The sequence below is a fragment of the Cheilinus undulatus genome, linkage group 21, assembly GCF_018320785.1.
Source record: "Cheilinus undulatus linkage group 21, ASM1832078v1, whole genome shotgun sequence".
In the NCBI taxonomy this organism is placed as follows: Eukaryota; Metazoa; Chordata; class Actinopteri; order Labriformes; family Labridae; genus Cheilinus; species Cheilinus undulatus.
This window is the reverse complement of record NC_054885.1, coordinates 22,977,492-22,994,663: the sequence shown is the minus strand read 5'-3', so window position 1 is coordinate 22,994,663 and position 17,172 is coordinate 22,977,492. Positions and strand designations below refer to the sequence as shown.

At 37.4% G+C, this 17,172-nt stretch overlaps 1 protein-coding gene across 2 annotated transcripts in view; it reads right to left on the bottom strand.

The window, feature by feature from the left end:
* LOC121529427 (thyroid hormone receptor alpha) overlaps positions 1–17,172 on the bottom strand; it is a 148,317-nt gene that overhangs the window by 27,601 nt on the left and 103,544 nt on the right. For both annotated transcript variants that reach the window (XM_041817265.1, XM_041817266.1), the window contains exon 4: positions 16,425–16,653. In XM_041817265.1, coding sequence (XP_041673199.1) covers positions 16,425–16,480 — 56 coding nt within the window. In that variant the 5' untranslated portion in view covers positions 16,481–16,653. The remainder of the gene's footprint in view (positions 1–16,424; positions 16,654–17,172) is intronic.

Here is a 17,172-nt window from a genome sequence, read left to right as displayed (position 1 = left end):
TAAACATAAAAAACAGGAAAAGACATTTTCAAAGATCTAAAATGAAAAAACACAGAAATAGATAGTCAAATATCTACTTAGAATGATAAAATAAATATGTCATGATGAAAATAAAATAAATGGATCTAACAGGTATCATATTTATGATTTATGTAGAGTGCCATGACACCGTCACACAGTTGTTATTAAACAGCATCTTAAAGGCCATACACGGATATGTAAAGGTAAAGAAAACTGGCTAAAATATCATGACTCATATTTGTCAGTGAAGGACTGAAGAACAGCTCATATAAACACAGGATAGGATGTCTCAAAGTCCTTGACTCTCTTTGCTTTTACATTTTTAAGAACAGAGGAAGAAGTTGGCAAGTTGAAGAAGAAAAAAGTGCCAGGTCTCGCCACTCCTCAACTACTGCACCCGTAGTTCACTTTTTCTTCATATTGTGTTTTGTTTCGCCTGGTTTGTGCTCTTCTTTGTTGGTTGTTTAAAAGTGGTTAGCTTACAGTTATGAGCGTTGCTGCCATCTATATTGGTGGATAAAACTGTCATTTATGATTGCCTTTTTTGCTCCATTCAGACCATAGACTGGAGAAAGAATTCTGCTCTATGCGCTGTGGGACTACAAGCACAGAACCGTGTCCGTGAAAACCGTGAGAAAATAAAGTAATGAAATAAACATCAGCACATTTTCAGTATTAGCCATCAGCTTGATTGTTATTTCAAACACATGCATCAGCCCTTCAGAGCATCTCTACTTCCAAACTGTTACCGTCCGCCACATGAAGAAGAAAATCTGGTATGCGCAATAATGGACTTTTGAATTAACCAATATGCCAATGTTTAAGAATACATTTTTGTCTATACGTATATCGATGCCTTTATATGACTGTCATACAGTGTAAAATTTAAGAATGAACATAAAACACACCAAAGTCCTCTGAACACACTTTCAAATTTAAGGAATAAGCATGAACAAAAAAAAGACTTCAACTGACGTAAAAAATGTCAAACTAAGTAACTCCATGAACTTATTCCTACATACAGCTCATATTTACAGCCATTACATTGCTGGTGTCCAGCCAAAGCCTTGTATCTTAATTTTTCCTTAATTATTATTTTTTCTGGAGCTATCTGGGACCTGACTGCAGTGATACGCTGGTATCTACTGATACTGATATCATGGTGATAAAATTGTGCATCCCTGAATAACCTTTTTTCTTCTGTAAAAGTCCAGTTTTAACTTTTTCTTGGTCTCTTCCAAAACCTAAAGCCTTTAGCTTGCTGTGAAAAAGTGACAAAATGCAGGTCATTTAATATGCTTTGACACCTTACTCTATGGGTCGCTTTAAACTTGTTCTAGTGCAAAAAAGGGATAAGTCTGTTTAGAGAACAAAAAGGCTGTTTTCAAGATACAAAGATTCATTTTTTCCAGTCAGCTTTAAACCAATCAAAGGAAGCATAAAAAAACACTAAATCCAACTGGATTTATAGCTGATACAAACTTCTGATTGGTTCTATCACAATTAAAAACTTGCCATATGTGACTTTAAAAACAACTTTTGCATGTGCATGGTAATACAGCTGAACCAATACTGGCATTCTGAAGACATTCACAAGAGCTTTAGCTTATAGCTACTTTTGGAAGGCATCAGCTGACAGATCATATGCCTGAAGAAAAAAATGTGTATCATTACAACTTCCCCTCATGTGTCCTGCCTGCCTGCAGAACTCTTCAATCAGAGCCAGCTCAAAGTCCGCTCTCCAACCTTAGCGTGAACTGTAGAATGTACTCTGGATTATTTGCAAGCCCACCTCCTCCACACCCAGCCAGATCAAGAGAGGTCTGACTCCCTGTGGTTCTGAAATCAAAACACCATGAGCAAAATAAGAACAGAAGCTATTCAATTAGTGTAAAGTTGGAACTGAACCCCTGAGATTATTTATTTGAGCCAGATTACAGGGTGGAATTACAGAGTATAGTGTCAGAAGAGGACACAAAAATCATGAATAAAGCAGTATCAGCAGGTGTAGAGAGTGAAAGGATTTGAACTATCAGGGGTGTCATAGCAGTAAATGTGCATGAATGGAAACAGATGTGAAGGGTCCATCGCAGAAAGTGTTTAATATTACAGAGGGAGGAGGAGTGCTTGAGAAATGCTTGGAAACATGAAGGAAGGGAAAATGAAATAAGAATAAAGGCAGTGAGCTGAGATGGATGCGTGGGAAAAAAGTAGGTGCACTAGCGGCAGTGACAACAGGGGTGGATCTGGAGTGGTCTTGGGAGGCAACGGCAAGGCAGAGACAATTTAAACAGCAAGGAATTACCACTCGTTTGAGGACTTCTTCTATGAACTCAAGACAATCTAAGGAGTCTAAATAACACAAGCAGACAGACAGAAAGAAATCCCTCTATCCAGCACATATAATTCTGTCTTTATCTGCCGTTAACATGCAGTATAGGACATGGATGCCAGCAGTGGTACGTGCTTCAAAAACAACTGAAAAAGAACAAAAGTAAACTCGAAAACACACAGACCTGTTGATGCAGTAGGGCTGTAATATATGCATGGTGTCCCCTTCTGCAGAAATACCAGAAGCAGAGGATAAAAACCAGCAGCTTCTTCTGCTGTTCAAGCCTCCCAGCAGTCAGGAAGAGTCACTACACATGTCCCAAAATAGACTGCTGCTGCTCCAGTTAATTAGTCTGACAATATCTGAAGAAGTGCTTCTATAGTTGAAGAAGTGGATCTCTTAGAGAACACCAGCCTGTGTGCTGCTAAGAGGAGATCTCGCTCGTCTATAAACCTCTGAGAGGAGGTCCTTAGATCCCCCTGCCACGACCCTCTAGTGACCCGAGTGCTCCAGTCGATGACAGAGAAGTACAGTAGAGTCTGTCTGCTGCGTTCAGCGGTGATATCTGAGGCAATAGTAGCTCTCTGCCTCTGACTTGCTGCTGCCAGGAATGGTTACTCTGTAAATTCCCTCCCTCCCCTCACTCCTCTCATTGCTCTTGTCCAGCCTCCGCTGCCTCCTCCCCATCTGTTTGTTTGCATTTGTTGTTCCTCCCCCTGTGACATACTCTATGTCATCACAAACAAATTTTCATGTTCCAGTCTACCTTGTAAAATCCCTCATACTCTCCTCAAGTCCCATGCTTGATTTTCTGTTTTTATTCTCTCTCTCTATTTGTTAATTTGCCTGACTCGTCTTCCTCTACTCTCCTGCTGTCGCCCTCTCGCCATCTGTCACCTTTCGTGTTATTGCATTATCACTCCTGTCACTTTCCCCCGGTATGCCCTTTCACTTTTTGATTTGCTCTTTCCATTTTATGCCGCTGGAGAAAAAAATAGTTAGCCTCCAAAATCCAAACTCACTAAAGCTTTAATGCTAACTTGATTACATAACAGCAGGCTGATGTGGTCTCCCCAGTACAGCTGAGTGAAGTTTTATGAGGACAAAGAGAGGGTTGTTATCTCATCAACTAAATAAGACTGCTTTATGATTTCTATTTTCTGCACTTTAATAAAAAAGGTGTTATAAATGCCAGAGTTAAGGCTGAATACAACATTGCTATTACAAGTCTTGCTGAATATTCACTACTAGGGCTGGGTATTGCCATTGATTTCCTGAATCGATTCGATATTGATTCACAAGGTCCCGATTCGATTGGATTTCCAATTGGATTGGATTCAACTCAATATCGATTCACTGAGGGATATTTTGGCTATAGTACCTGTTTTGCTGGAATATGCAAGGGGGTCTTAGAGAACTAATGGCAGAAATTATACTTTCAGTTGAATTTTTTATAAGAAACCTTCTAACTAGGCCCAATATTTAAAATATTAAAGTTCACACTAAAAACTGACCCCAAACTTGTTTCCTGAAAATACTTTTTACTGACCAACACATTTGATCAATCAACATAATAAAGTGCAACATAGACTTAACAGTCAGTAATAAAAGATCGATCTTTAAAAAAAATGAATCAATGTTGAAAATTTAAACAAAAAATCGATCTGAATTGGAAAATTGATTTTTTGAACCCAGCCCTATTCACTACTAGTGTTTGTCTCTTGAACACATGCTACCTATTATTAATTATCTTTAAAATGATTTCCTACATAAAACGTCCACCATTGATGAAAATGATTTGCAAATGTTTTCCAATTGGACCCCATCTATGAAATAGAGGGATTGTGCCCCTAAAGCTCCTGGCAGACATCCAGTGTGAGTAATATAGTGATGGATTAGTGCTGTGGAAATAAACTTTGACCTCAGTCAGAAAACAAGTAAACATTTAGGAAGGTTTCAGCTTGACAAAGAGTTGACTGGCAACATTTTAACAATGTACTGCTAAATTACTGGTTATTTGTTGTCTGTTCATTATCAGTTTTTAACACTTATAATATTAACACTGACCTGCTTTGACTAAGTTTTAAGGTACCTAGAGACTAAAATACTGGACTAGTAAAATTTGAAGAGGACTCTCTATGAAAAGATTTTACTAAAAGCTCGTCCTAATAGAGGTAACTTGTTGAAATCAATGTTAACTGTTATAAATTATTAAGAGGGGTGGGATTAAATAAGTTCGCTCTTCTTCCCACTCCTTTTTGAACATGTAATCTTGATCATTAAGTGTTCTTGTAATAGTTTTGTTTCATTTTTCTCTTAAAATTTGTATGTGTCTTCTGAAGGTATATAACCATTTTTCATTGTTATGCTTTTTGCATGTTTGAAATAAACTTCACTAACTAACTAATGGATGTAACAAATTTAACAACAACCCAGCGAATATTTTTGATATTCCAAACTAATCCAAACATTTGACTGATTCATTGAGTCATGGTGCCAGTTGGCTCAAATAGAAAAGTTGAGCATATAGCATTAGTTAAAGCAGTCTACAGAGTCAAACACTGCAATATAATTGAGATCAGCTAATTTCACAGAAGCCCTTGTTAGCCAACCAGCTTATTTGCTCTTGGTGCTGCTAGCCTGGCTACACTTTCCTGCTCCCACTGCAAGCCGCTTTTTGCAACCCTCCTCCACCCCAGCTCCTCCTTTAAATTTGGAATTACGTGAAAAAATGTTTTTCACAACTTTCGGGACTAGGTTTTCTAGTTTTGGAGGGGGAAATATAGCACTCTGTGAGTTGTGTGGGTAAGACTGAATTAGCCTGAAAACAATCAGTCTGTCATGACATGAATGTGATTGTGTCTGGTGGTTTAAACATAGAGTGGACAGTGGGTATTTCAGGTTGTAGCATTGTACATACACCGTGTTCAAAATTATTATGCAAGCAATTTTTTTTTTCTCGTTTTCCTAAATAGTCGATGCAAGTGACAGTATAATTTTCAAGTCAACTGTAAGAGCATAATTCAAATTTAATTGAAGAAGCCTCATGTAAACACTTGAGGGACTAACTTTTTTCCCCCCTAATTTTTCAAAACATGAAACTGAACAGAACACTGAGATAAGGCCAGGCAGTCTCAGATACACTTGTGTAACACAATGGAATGATTTTTTCTGCATGACTGAAATTAACTAATAAATCCAATATCTCCTGACAAATGGTTGAATCATTGATTTAAATTCTAATTAGATAAAAATATAAGTTTAACTGCTAGCTGTGATGGTAGGAAAAACATGGAGGACAGACTGGTCTGATGACTTTGACAGAAACAGATCCTTGAGGTAAACTGCTTTCTTCATATTTATTAATTTGGAAGAAAAAAGGAGTAACTGTGTCCTTTATTATAGTTTGACTGTTTGGCCTGTAAATATGGTTAAATCTAGACCCAGAATGTTTTGAGTGATACAGCAGTATTTGCATTCTGTCAAATAAAACAACTTTTCTTGGCAGCAATACAAAACTATTTACAGGAATGATTTGCACTTGTATACATTAAATTTAAAAGCATCCACTGCTATGACTGGCTGATCATAATAATCCCAGTGGCTACAGACAATTGTTGATGGGAAGGAAGGTTTAGTCACTATCACTGTTGGTGCCTATGTTTTACAGTGATGATGTGAAGTCAATGAACTCCTTTGTAGCGATAAAGTCCTCAGGATCATCTCCATGGAACATCCTGAGACGTTTGGCCTGAGACAAACTTCCTAATAGCCTCATGGAGAGATAATGAATTCCTATCTGTGTCTTAGTCACAGTTCCTGAAAGTAGATCCCATTACAGGTTCTCCTTTTTTGCACACGTAGCAAGTGAAAACACTAGCTCTTTCTTTCTATATCTGTTAATGTATGAATGCTGCCCTGCCTGTAATCCCCTGCCACCTGCTTGGTCTTACTGATGCTAAGGGAGAGTCTTTTGGTCTGGCACCTCTTCAATAGATCCCTTTGCTTAACAGTCTGACACACTGCCACAGGACATCAAGGCGGCATTTACTGTGCTGTGTGTTAACGACTGGTCTGAGGGCCTGGGACATGATTCTTTGGTGATAGGAGAATGAGTGTAAGAGGCACTTACAGAAGGGTGTAGTAGTCCCTCAATTTTGATGTCAATAGTTACTTTTTAAAGCCCATACAGTTATTGGGTACAAACGCTCTCTTGTGATTATGTCTCACACTTTAATTAAATTACATTCTGGCATTGCATTAAGCTGAGTAGAGCGTCTTTCTGGAGCCATGACAGTGTTATGTAAACTCATGACATGAATGAAGCTTGGATTAAGCTGAACTGTAAGGTGCTTGGCTGTCTTATGTAGACCTGCAGGAAGGGACTGCACCAGACACACTACAAACGATCACTGGGATAAGTCGTGGCTGGGCTCTTGGAGTTCTCTTGGAAAAGCTACAAATATCAGCTGTTGAATTCACCACGTTCACACTTCATCACAAATATCAGTCTTGTGCTGGAGGGATCAAAGGTTGACCAGGCAATCAAGGGGTACCAGGGACAAAAATGGATGATGGGCCTGAAATTTTCTCATTGCATCTCAAGTCTTTTCATACATCTGTATCTAGGATGCCATGTTTTGCCATACCTAACATACGTTATGAATTCAGGTATTTCAATCAGACCAATTGCCACAGGTGTATAAAATCAAGCACCAAGCCATGCAGTCTTCATTTGCAAACATATGTGATAGAATACAGGTAGTTCTAAAGATCTCTGACTTCAAGGGTAGTACTGTAATATGATGCCACCTTTGCAATCCCTGCTGGATATTCCACAGTCAACTGTAAGTGATATTATAAGAAAGTGGAAGCGTTTAGGAACAACAGCAACTCTGCCAACCAACCAATGCTCTGCTTGGGGAGGGTTAACGTTACCTGCCTGACTGCATCGTGCCAACTGTGAAGTTTGGAGGAGGGATAATGGTATGGGGCTGTTTTCAAGGTGTGGGCTAGGCCCCTTATCTTCACTGAAGGCAAATGTTAATGCTTCAGCATACCAAGAGATTTTGGACAATGCTCTGCTCCCAACAGTTTGGGGAAGTCTCTATTCTACTCCTCAGTACACAAAGCAAGGGCTATAAAGACATAGCTTGATGAGTTCAGTGTTGAAGAACTGGACTGGCCCACAAAGAGCCATGACCTCAACCCCACTGAGTACCTTTTGTAGTAAACATCATTGCCTAAACCTCATTAAACTCTACAGAATCAATGGGCACAAATTCCCCTTCCAAGAAGAGTGGAGGCTGTTATAGCTGCAAAAGGGGAAACCAACTCCATATTAAAGTACATGTTTTTAAAAGTAAATGTATTTAAATACGCCATTACAGTCCCTGTTTGGGTGATGGACAGATGGCTGAATATCTTTGTCCATATAGTGTATATGGGGGGTTTCTTGCACTGCACTCCCTAGAGAGTCAAAGCATGCTGCCTGGCTTACCATAGGAACAACAGAGTCATGATTATACAAATACAGTGTATCCCATCTTCAATGACAGATCTAAAACTCTTCCAAATAGTGTATTGCAGAAAATACTTGTGGCATTATGAGGCTGTTGCTGAGTTACACAGCAAGTCTGCTTTCAAAGTTGTTAAAATGACTTAAATGACGCCACCGTAACAACAGAAAAAAAATCAAACATAACACTCATACCCCTTACAACCTCTTGTTATGCCTGTGTTGCAGACCTTCAAAAGAGGTCAAAGGAGACTTGTGAATTAAAACAAGACTGTTGATTTGGGTTGCTTGTGCTGCTTCAGCTGAAAGACTTAAAGTAAAAGTACAGGGGCTTACCTGGGGACAAGGCCTCACTAAGAAAGAAAGAATGGTCCTTTTGAGAAGGTTTTGAGGAGGGATAAAGCTTATTTGTTCACTTTTACCTACATGGCCTTATTATTTACCAGATTCTAAGAAGAGAAAAATACATACGTTTATCAGCAACACATAGGATGGAATTATTCATAATTGTTTACTATAATAGTAATTCCTGAGAAATCAGTACTGAATTTAATTCAGTTAGCTGAAATAGGGGGTTATCATCTTTGACTTTGTAAGTGGGAAAACTGAATCAAAGACAGGCCTCTGCAGTGCTTTTAATGTGAGAAATTACAAGACAGGTTTCTTCATGTCAAAGGCTGTATTATAAATTTCCATGTGCAACTTCTCTGTTTTGCACCATCAATGTGTATTTATCAATGATGTAGTTTTACATTAGATTTCCTGGATTAAGCATCAAGTTCATTAAAAATGAAAGAAAGTAGACTTTTTCTGTTACATGTGTGCTAGATGCAAATAAATATTATGTAATATTTTCTTTCATACATGTTTCATCATTTTATCAAATACAAATGTTTATATTGGTATCCTCAGTTTACAGCCCATCAATTAATCAGAGGTTCCTCTGACTGTGACTAAATTTATCATAGAGAAAATACAACAAGGCAGCCAGCCAAACATCCTTTTACTGATTTTGAGGAATAAATAGAAGCTTCTTTGTTGCTTTGTGTTGTTGACAGCACCTATATGTCCTGTTTTTAATCTGGTAATACTTTCTAATACTGCAATTTACAGGAGAATCTGAATTTGAAGTTTATATAAAACCAAATCCTAATTAAGTATAAAGTTGTTATGTAAGATGCTTTCAATATATTTCCGGATGTCTGTAATGATGCTTAGCATCCCAATGACCTCATTACTGGCCTTAAAGGGATAGTTTGGTATTTTTGAAGAGGGCTTGTAAAAGGCACAGTTAACTGTAAGTTTACTAGTCACAGGAGATGTGGGTCAGCTAAGGGACACTTTATTCAGAAAGTGGCATAGTGCAAGAAAGGCTATACATTTTAGCAGACAGGAACATTTGCTTCACATAATTTGGCTAACTATTAGTAGTTTGGGTCTGCAGAGTTTAAAAGAGAAAAAAAGAGATTGAGACAAAAAAAATGAGTGTTGGGACCCAACAGATTGGAGTTACCTGGTGATGCAGGTGTTAACTGAAACTGAAAGACAGTACTTCAGGGTGTTTCTTAAACAGAGGACGCCAGTGGCTAACATGCTACTGCAGTCTTTAGTACTCACCATCCAGAGCTCCCTGCTGAACTGAACACTGATGTTTTATTGACTTTCTTCAAAATTTCATAAGTTAAATTGAAAACCAAGTTCAGCCAAATGGAAACTCCTACATTTTCACCTTATATTGTTTTAATGGCTTAGGAAAAGAACCCACGGTTCTTATGATGTGTTTTAACTTGTGAAGACACACTAGTGTCATTTGTTTGGAAGAAAAACTAAGCTAACAAACTATAGCTATTAATCTGCTGTGTCAGGGAGTCGAGCTACATGAATTTATATGTAAACATTTTTTTTTATAAACATTTATATTTCTACATCCCAGTTTGAGATCATTATAAGAAAACAAATCAGTATACTTGAAAATTTTCATGTTGTGTTAAGCACTATAGACCTGAAAAACTGATCAGTGTGCTGCTGGTAGAAGAACACGTAGGCCATTGATTTTCAAACATTATTTTGCTAAAGGCAAAAAAGCCCCACTCTCAAGAAACACCGTCTTCATACCAAAGCAAAATTGTTTCTTTGGTTGATGTACAGTTGCAGTATGATGCATGGTTGTTCAAATTCACAGTGCATGTATGCCTCATTCCAACATTTGGGAAGATAAAAACATGCCAAAATGTACGTTTTTGCAGCTTACATTTTAGTCATTGCCAAACACAAGATCTGTAAGGCAGTTGTGTCTATTATGTAAAAAATTTGCTTATCTTGCTTTCAGTCAGGATATGAAGCCTGCTACCATTGTGTAGTAAAAAAAATCCTTGTTTTTCTTTAAGAGGACAATAATTCCCTGCTTGTTGTAGATCTTAGTGTTGCATTTGAAACAACTGATCATCACATCCTGTTGTGAAACTCATATGACATCACGGTAATTATACTAGGCGGCTTTGAATCATCTGATTAAATCGACCTCAGCTTGTACATGTTTGTGGCTAATTCCCTATGTATGTCAAAGTTACTATAAGGTCTAGAGCTCAGACTAATCAAGTCCAACCTTATAAATCTTTTTCCAAATGAAAAATACCAGGAAGCACTCCATGAATGTCCAATGTTATGCATATGACATCATGTTACATTAATCAATGATGTAAGATAAATTCAAATAAAGCATAAATACAGACAGAAAAAATGTGATAATAGTGTGCTAAGTGGACTCTTGGGGCTTTTAAGGGATTTAAATTTTATGTAGATGATTAACAACTACGGTTACATTCCCTCTGTTTTATGTCAATCGAGGTACAATGGTGAAAGCAAATCATCTCCTTAAATACTCAGAGGATGCTCACTGCAGATAATAAAAACATAGACACCTACATAAAACACTCACACACCAAATTCTATTTTGGCATCCTTTACTCGAGGGTAGGTGAAGTTATACACAGACATCTATGTGTGCCCATGTAAGAGTGTGTGTTTTTGTGTGACTGCTTCATGACTCAGACTTTAAAAAGGGGCGGGTTCAGGGCATGAGGCAATGCTCACACGAACACGTGTATGCTCAATGACACAGTTAGACACAAACACGCACATGCGCACAAACACAAAGCAACAATCCTGTTGTTGTCACATATTGCCATGTCCTGAGCTGTCCTTTGCTTTCTGTGGCTCCAGCTGCCCTCCATGCTCCTAATCCAGCTCTCTCCGCCCCACTAATCCACACACAGACACACTCACACTGTTCTATGTTGCATGTGTACACACATGAATGTCTCTGCTGGCAAATGGCTGCACACATGCACACCTACGCATCCAAATTCACTAATAAGAACTTCTCTACCCACATGAGGACGTACACAAGCTGCTGGCAACAATCCCATACCAGAGATTTCTCTGCCAAAGTTTAATTACCTCCCCAGGTAGATGCTTCTTTAACACTGAGCAGGTTACATCCCATACACCTACACAAGGAAAGCCATGGGGAGGACCTTTTATTAGAACTAAAAGTTTGGCTTGATGGTAGTGCAAGCTCAGAGGTCAAAAGGTCACCAGAGTTTAAATTTTCCTATCATGAACTTTAATACTCATGTGGAAGAAAAACAAATTAAGCACACTAATAAAAGGAATATAGACGCATGTACTTCATCAACATGTGTCTAAGCCAAATTAAAGTTGGAAAGATCATCAGAAAGGTACCCATCATGACTCACCTTCAACTAATAAAACATAAAGTCTGCTGGTATTGTAGTGTGCTGCACATACTTACCAACCAATTTCTTTTGCACAATCCTATTATTAAAATCTAACAAGACTTCAAAAATGGTTGGTTATAATAGCACCAGGATTTCATTTGAAGTTGTAGTCATTAGTGATGAATAGTAAGCACTACTGCTACTGTTTTGTGAATAGCTTATTAAAAAAACAGTATGTATCCACTAAATCAGCATTATCATTTTCAGTGACTTGCCTTGTGCCTTGTGTTTGTGTCTGTGATGGTAATATTCGGTATGTTAAAATTAAAATGACATTTTTTTGTGTTAAAATGTGTTGGCCTGAAAGACCTATGAAAATTACTTAAATGTCTAAAGTTATCTTAAAATATATCTTAAATGATCTTCTACAATTTCCTTAAAAATGTGAGAATCTGGTATTTCTTCTGCTCTATTTACCTATAAATAAAGTAAGGCAATGTGTTGTAGGAGGATACAAATATTGAGCATCTACTTACTGTTTTCTTGAAACCCCTTAGATACCTACAGTAGCTTAGAAAGTTCCAGAAATCTGATTCATTCTTAAGAAATATTTAGTGTGTTGTTGATTTTTTTTAGTGATTGTACAGCATGAATTACTTTGAGAAACATAATAAAAGTGGGGCAGAGGTATCTCTATAGTGAACTCTTAGCCAACTAGTGCCGACTACAAAGTCATCCAACTTTAACCATTTAGCCAGCTAATTGTGTGCATACCTGATAAAAACTGCTTTTCTTTTAGTAAAATTAATTTGAATGTCAGTCGATGATCTTATTCCGCGAGGGTCATTTTCAACGGTCTGGCCAAAGCAGATGATTTGAAAAATCAGTTTTGAAAATCCTGTCCACACACATAAAATCAGCTGAATCCCTGCACTGTAGACATAGAAATGCAAGCTTAACAGCATGGTAGGATAAAACTAAAAATTCTAAATGGTTTAGTAGTGTTCAGTTTTTACAAGTTTGACTTGTTCGTTTTTATTTTACCTGATGCTGAATTATAGAAAAAGTTCACAAGCAGTATTTCATGACAAGACTTTTTCTTTTTCCTTTTCTTTTTTTGTGTTATGTGCCAACAATTTCTCTCTGCTTTTTTTAAGGAAGTTTTCTCAATGACTTTCCAAATTCACTCCATTAGTTTCTGTTAGCTTAAAATGTTTCTGGCAATAATCCAAAAGCAATTCTGAATTCAGCTACGAGAGGCTACTGATGTAAATAAACATTTCACAAACCAAGTAAAGGTGCACAATATTATCAGCATGATATCGGTACTGCCACACATTAACTTAAAAAGTGATTTATCAGTATCGGCATTTACATCTGATATTTTCAGTTACAAAAATTTGCCAATGTCAGCTGTAATATGCCGTACGAACAAATAAGTTCAATGAGTCTTAGGCTGGACCGAAACATCTACGTCAGCTAAAATGTTTTTCTTTATTCATCAACATTCGTAACACTCTAACGTGTTTTAAGAACTCAAATTTGATATGTTTTTAAATCCTCAAACTTTAAATTTTTGTGGGTAACAAATATCAAATCAAATAATTTTAACTCTTCTCAAAGAAACTAACCAAGTATAAAGCTTTATATTGTGGGTACATTTAATCTATATCGTTTTTAACTGAACAAAACTGCACTGGATAAAAAAGTTTGGCAAATATTTCCCAGCATGTCCTTGGGTATCGTAGTTTTGTTCTAAAGTTAGTTTTTTGTCTTTTAAAATATTTTTTTGTATTTAATTTTATTATTAATTGTATTTATAATTATTACTATTATTACCGTGATTATTTTTCTCTGCATATAACTACCCATACTGACCATAACACTCTAATGTCACAACAGTTCTCCTTCTAAAAACCTTTGCTATAGGCCTCCAGTAGTCTGTATTCCTGTCTTAACAATGTGTTCCTCGTATAATTAATTTTTATTTTTGTATTATCATTATTATTATTTGTTTTTATCATTATATATACATTTTTTATTATCATATTCTAATATTATGAATACATATTAATAGATATACATTTTTATATATATATGTTATTTTCTTTTCCTCTCCCTCTTCATCTCTCACTGTCCCTCATGTACCACTCCAATACCACTCGTCTGTCTTGTTATTTCTCACAAAAAACATAAAATAAAAAAAAAGTTTAAATAAACTGTTTAAATGTGTTCTAATGTCTGTTTTTCAGTAATCACTTCAGATTCTTTTGCGCATGTTCCTGGTGTTAGCCTTGCTTCAGTCTTAGGCACACTATGAGTGAAGCTACCTACTCAGTTAGTGGCCTTCTGCCTGTGAAATGGGTGTGGCTTCCACATGACAGGTATGCTAAACTCAATTTAGGAGCCTCTCTTAGTTCAGAGTTCCCATATCTGTCTTTATCTCACAATGAGGCACTAAGGTTTACCACAATACCATGGCTGCACCTCATATGAGTGGAAAAGACACACAATATTATTATGTAAAGCAAATGACTTACAAATGCATCAGGAGATGCTATTACTAATTTTTATAAGTTATAAGTCGAAAAATCTGTTTGGAAGTTTTAAGGAGATATTTACTCAGTTCATCTGAGTATATTATAGATGTTAATTTTAGGTACCATGTACACCAAATAGTGGTAAAAATGTACTCAATTAAACTGAGTGCAAGTTGTTACCTCAGTTTTATTGAGTAGATTCAATAAATATCAGTTAAATATACTGGTATCAGCTAAAATTATTTTGTAAATATTGGCATATCAGATTTTGAAAAAAATCCAATATTTTGCATCCCTAAAAAAACCCAATCCCTCTTTGCTACCCAGCCAGCTGACTAAATGTTTACACTATAGAAGCTATGTTCAAGGTTTAAACCTCAGTCTTAAAGTTAAAGTAATTACATATGATTTTTAGTGTTTCAAGACCGCAATTCTGGTCAAATGCTTTGTCTAAACCTTAACACAGCTGTCCTCTACTAGTTGCTGTGCTACGGTGTCTATTAGGCCTCTGCCTTGGTGCCACTTTGGTCGGATTTGACACACTGACTGATAGCACTGATAGCATCTCGTGGGAACAGCTGGGTTTACTACTATTTAGATTGAGAAAATGGGGGTAAAGCTGTCCAGAGGCTGTGTCAGGTTATACAATATTGGACGATACAATATTCCGCACAGGAGTGTGGACGTTTACCTGCAAAGAGGATTGCGGCCTGCGGTGCTAAAACTGCTACCTGTAGCTACATTCTGTAAACCAACTTTCAACATTACCGTGTGTAGGTGGTTTACAGAAAGTGTTTACTTGACTTCAGACTTGTCAGTTAAACCCAATTATAATTTAGGTTTAAACAGATGTAAAATTAGATTTTAATTTGGCCGTAGGTGTGAGTGTGAGCGTACCTGGTTGTCTGTCTCTATATGTCAGCCCTGCGATTGACTGGTGACCAGTCCATGGTGTAACCCGCCTCTCGCCCAATGACAAGTGGGATAGGCTCCAGCACCCCCCGTGACCCCCAATGGGATAAGTGGTATAGAAAATGGATGGATGGATGGATGGATAGATGTAAAATCATTCACTTAGGAATTAGGGGTGGGAATCAGTAGTAGTCCCACGATACGATATTATCACAATACTTGGGTCACAATTCGATATTATTGTGATTTTAAACATTGTGCAGTGAGTATCGCAATACCATATATTGTGATATACTGCAATCTATACCTTTTTTTTTTCAACTGTTTAGCTGATTTAGCTTTAGTCTTGCCCTCATGTCTGTCGTATTTCCGCAGTTTTTTATTTTCATGTAGCACTTCTTGCAAACCTCATGTGTCATGTCATCTCATTTGTACCCTGCTTGCATTCCAAATGTCTTTCCACAGGGACAAACAATCATCCCACCAATTGATTTTATTTTTCCATTATTATAGGCTTCTTTCATATGAGCAATTCATTTGAAAAAAATCGACGAGACGATATGATATATCGCCAGACAAAATATCGCCATACTATGCTGTATCGATTTTTTCTCCTACCCCTATTAGGAATACACCTTGTAATTGATATTTCATCCTTTAAGCCATGGAGTGCTAATGTTGTTTCAGAAACTACTGCTCAATGTCATAAGTATTAAATATATTTTTACGATGTGGAACCTATTTTCTCAGATCTTGTGATCACTTTTTCTTCAGCCCAAGACTAAACATTAAGGGCAGCTTGTGCCTCATTTGTGCATGTGTATGACTGGGAACAGGCAAGCACAGAAAAGGCAGCGTGTTGGATTGATCTGCATATACTTTACTGATTCCAAAGCACACAGAGTACTATGTGTCCTTCACTGCTACCCATCCCTCCGATCAGCCAGACGACATTCTTTTCTTTATTTCCTGTTAATCATCCGTCCATGTTCTATTCTGCGTGTCAATAAAGCCGTCTGTCATCCTTTTATGAATTTCTTCACTCTATTACATAAAGAATGTGTGCATAATGAACGATGTGCTTCGTTTCTGTTTGTGAGGATTTGGATGATTTGCGGTTGTGTTGCCGCACCTCTACATCTATGTGTACTCCATCATCCATCCATCAATCCAACTGTCTATGCCTGCAGCTATTCTTTCTCCTGTCAAATCCGCAGTTAATCTCAGCTTTCCTTTCATGTTTACATCAAAGACACATGCACACACACACATACACCCACCCGCACACACACACACGCAGATGCACAACCCATCACATTTTTGGTCTACACACGCACAAACACACGCCCTGCCTGTCTCACCCTTTCTCATCTCCTTCTGATGAGTTGCTATCCTGCTTGTTGTACATTGGCTCCATGGTGCCTCAGTCCTGTCCAGCAGCCAATCACAGGACGATGAGGCAGCCCTCGACCTTGCCAGCCTGCTCAGCATTCACCGGCGGCCCCTTCAATAGACAGCCATCTGGGGTTTTGCGCTGTGATTGGCTGGGAAGAACAAGGTGGGCGGGACATCAGTGGAAGCAAAAGGAAGCTAGAGGGGAGAGGGAGAAGACAGAAACAGACACATGGAGACATTAATATTTGTACAATACAATCTAACCACTAATACACACCATCATATGATCTTAGAGATGTTATATAATTACATTTATATTTTCTACTCTATTTTTAGACATGTTTTTGGGTGTAGTACTAAATCTTCATCCAGTTACATAAGTAAAGGGTTTGTTAAATATTGAATTGTTTGGAGATGATGCTAAGGACAGGCTGTAAAATGTAAAATGTTTGAAAACAGTCACAGCAAACCCGTTGTCTGCTGTTGGTGACGCAATGATATTTTGTTCTGTTGACCTTATATCAAAACCTAGAGAAAAAAAAGAGCATTGAGATCCATTTATTCAATAGGTGAAAAATCTCTTTTGTGCTCTTTGCTTAACCATTTGCTACTGTGTTTTTTTTTTTATCAATAGCCAATTTTACTCATTAAAAGCATCTTAGTGATATTGACAGTAGAATTACTATCAGATTGTGATTAATGAAAGGTGTGGTT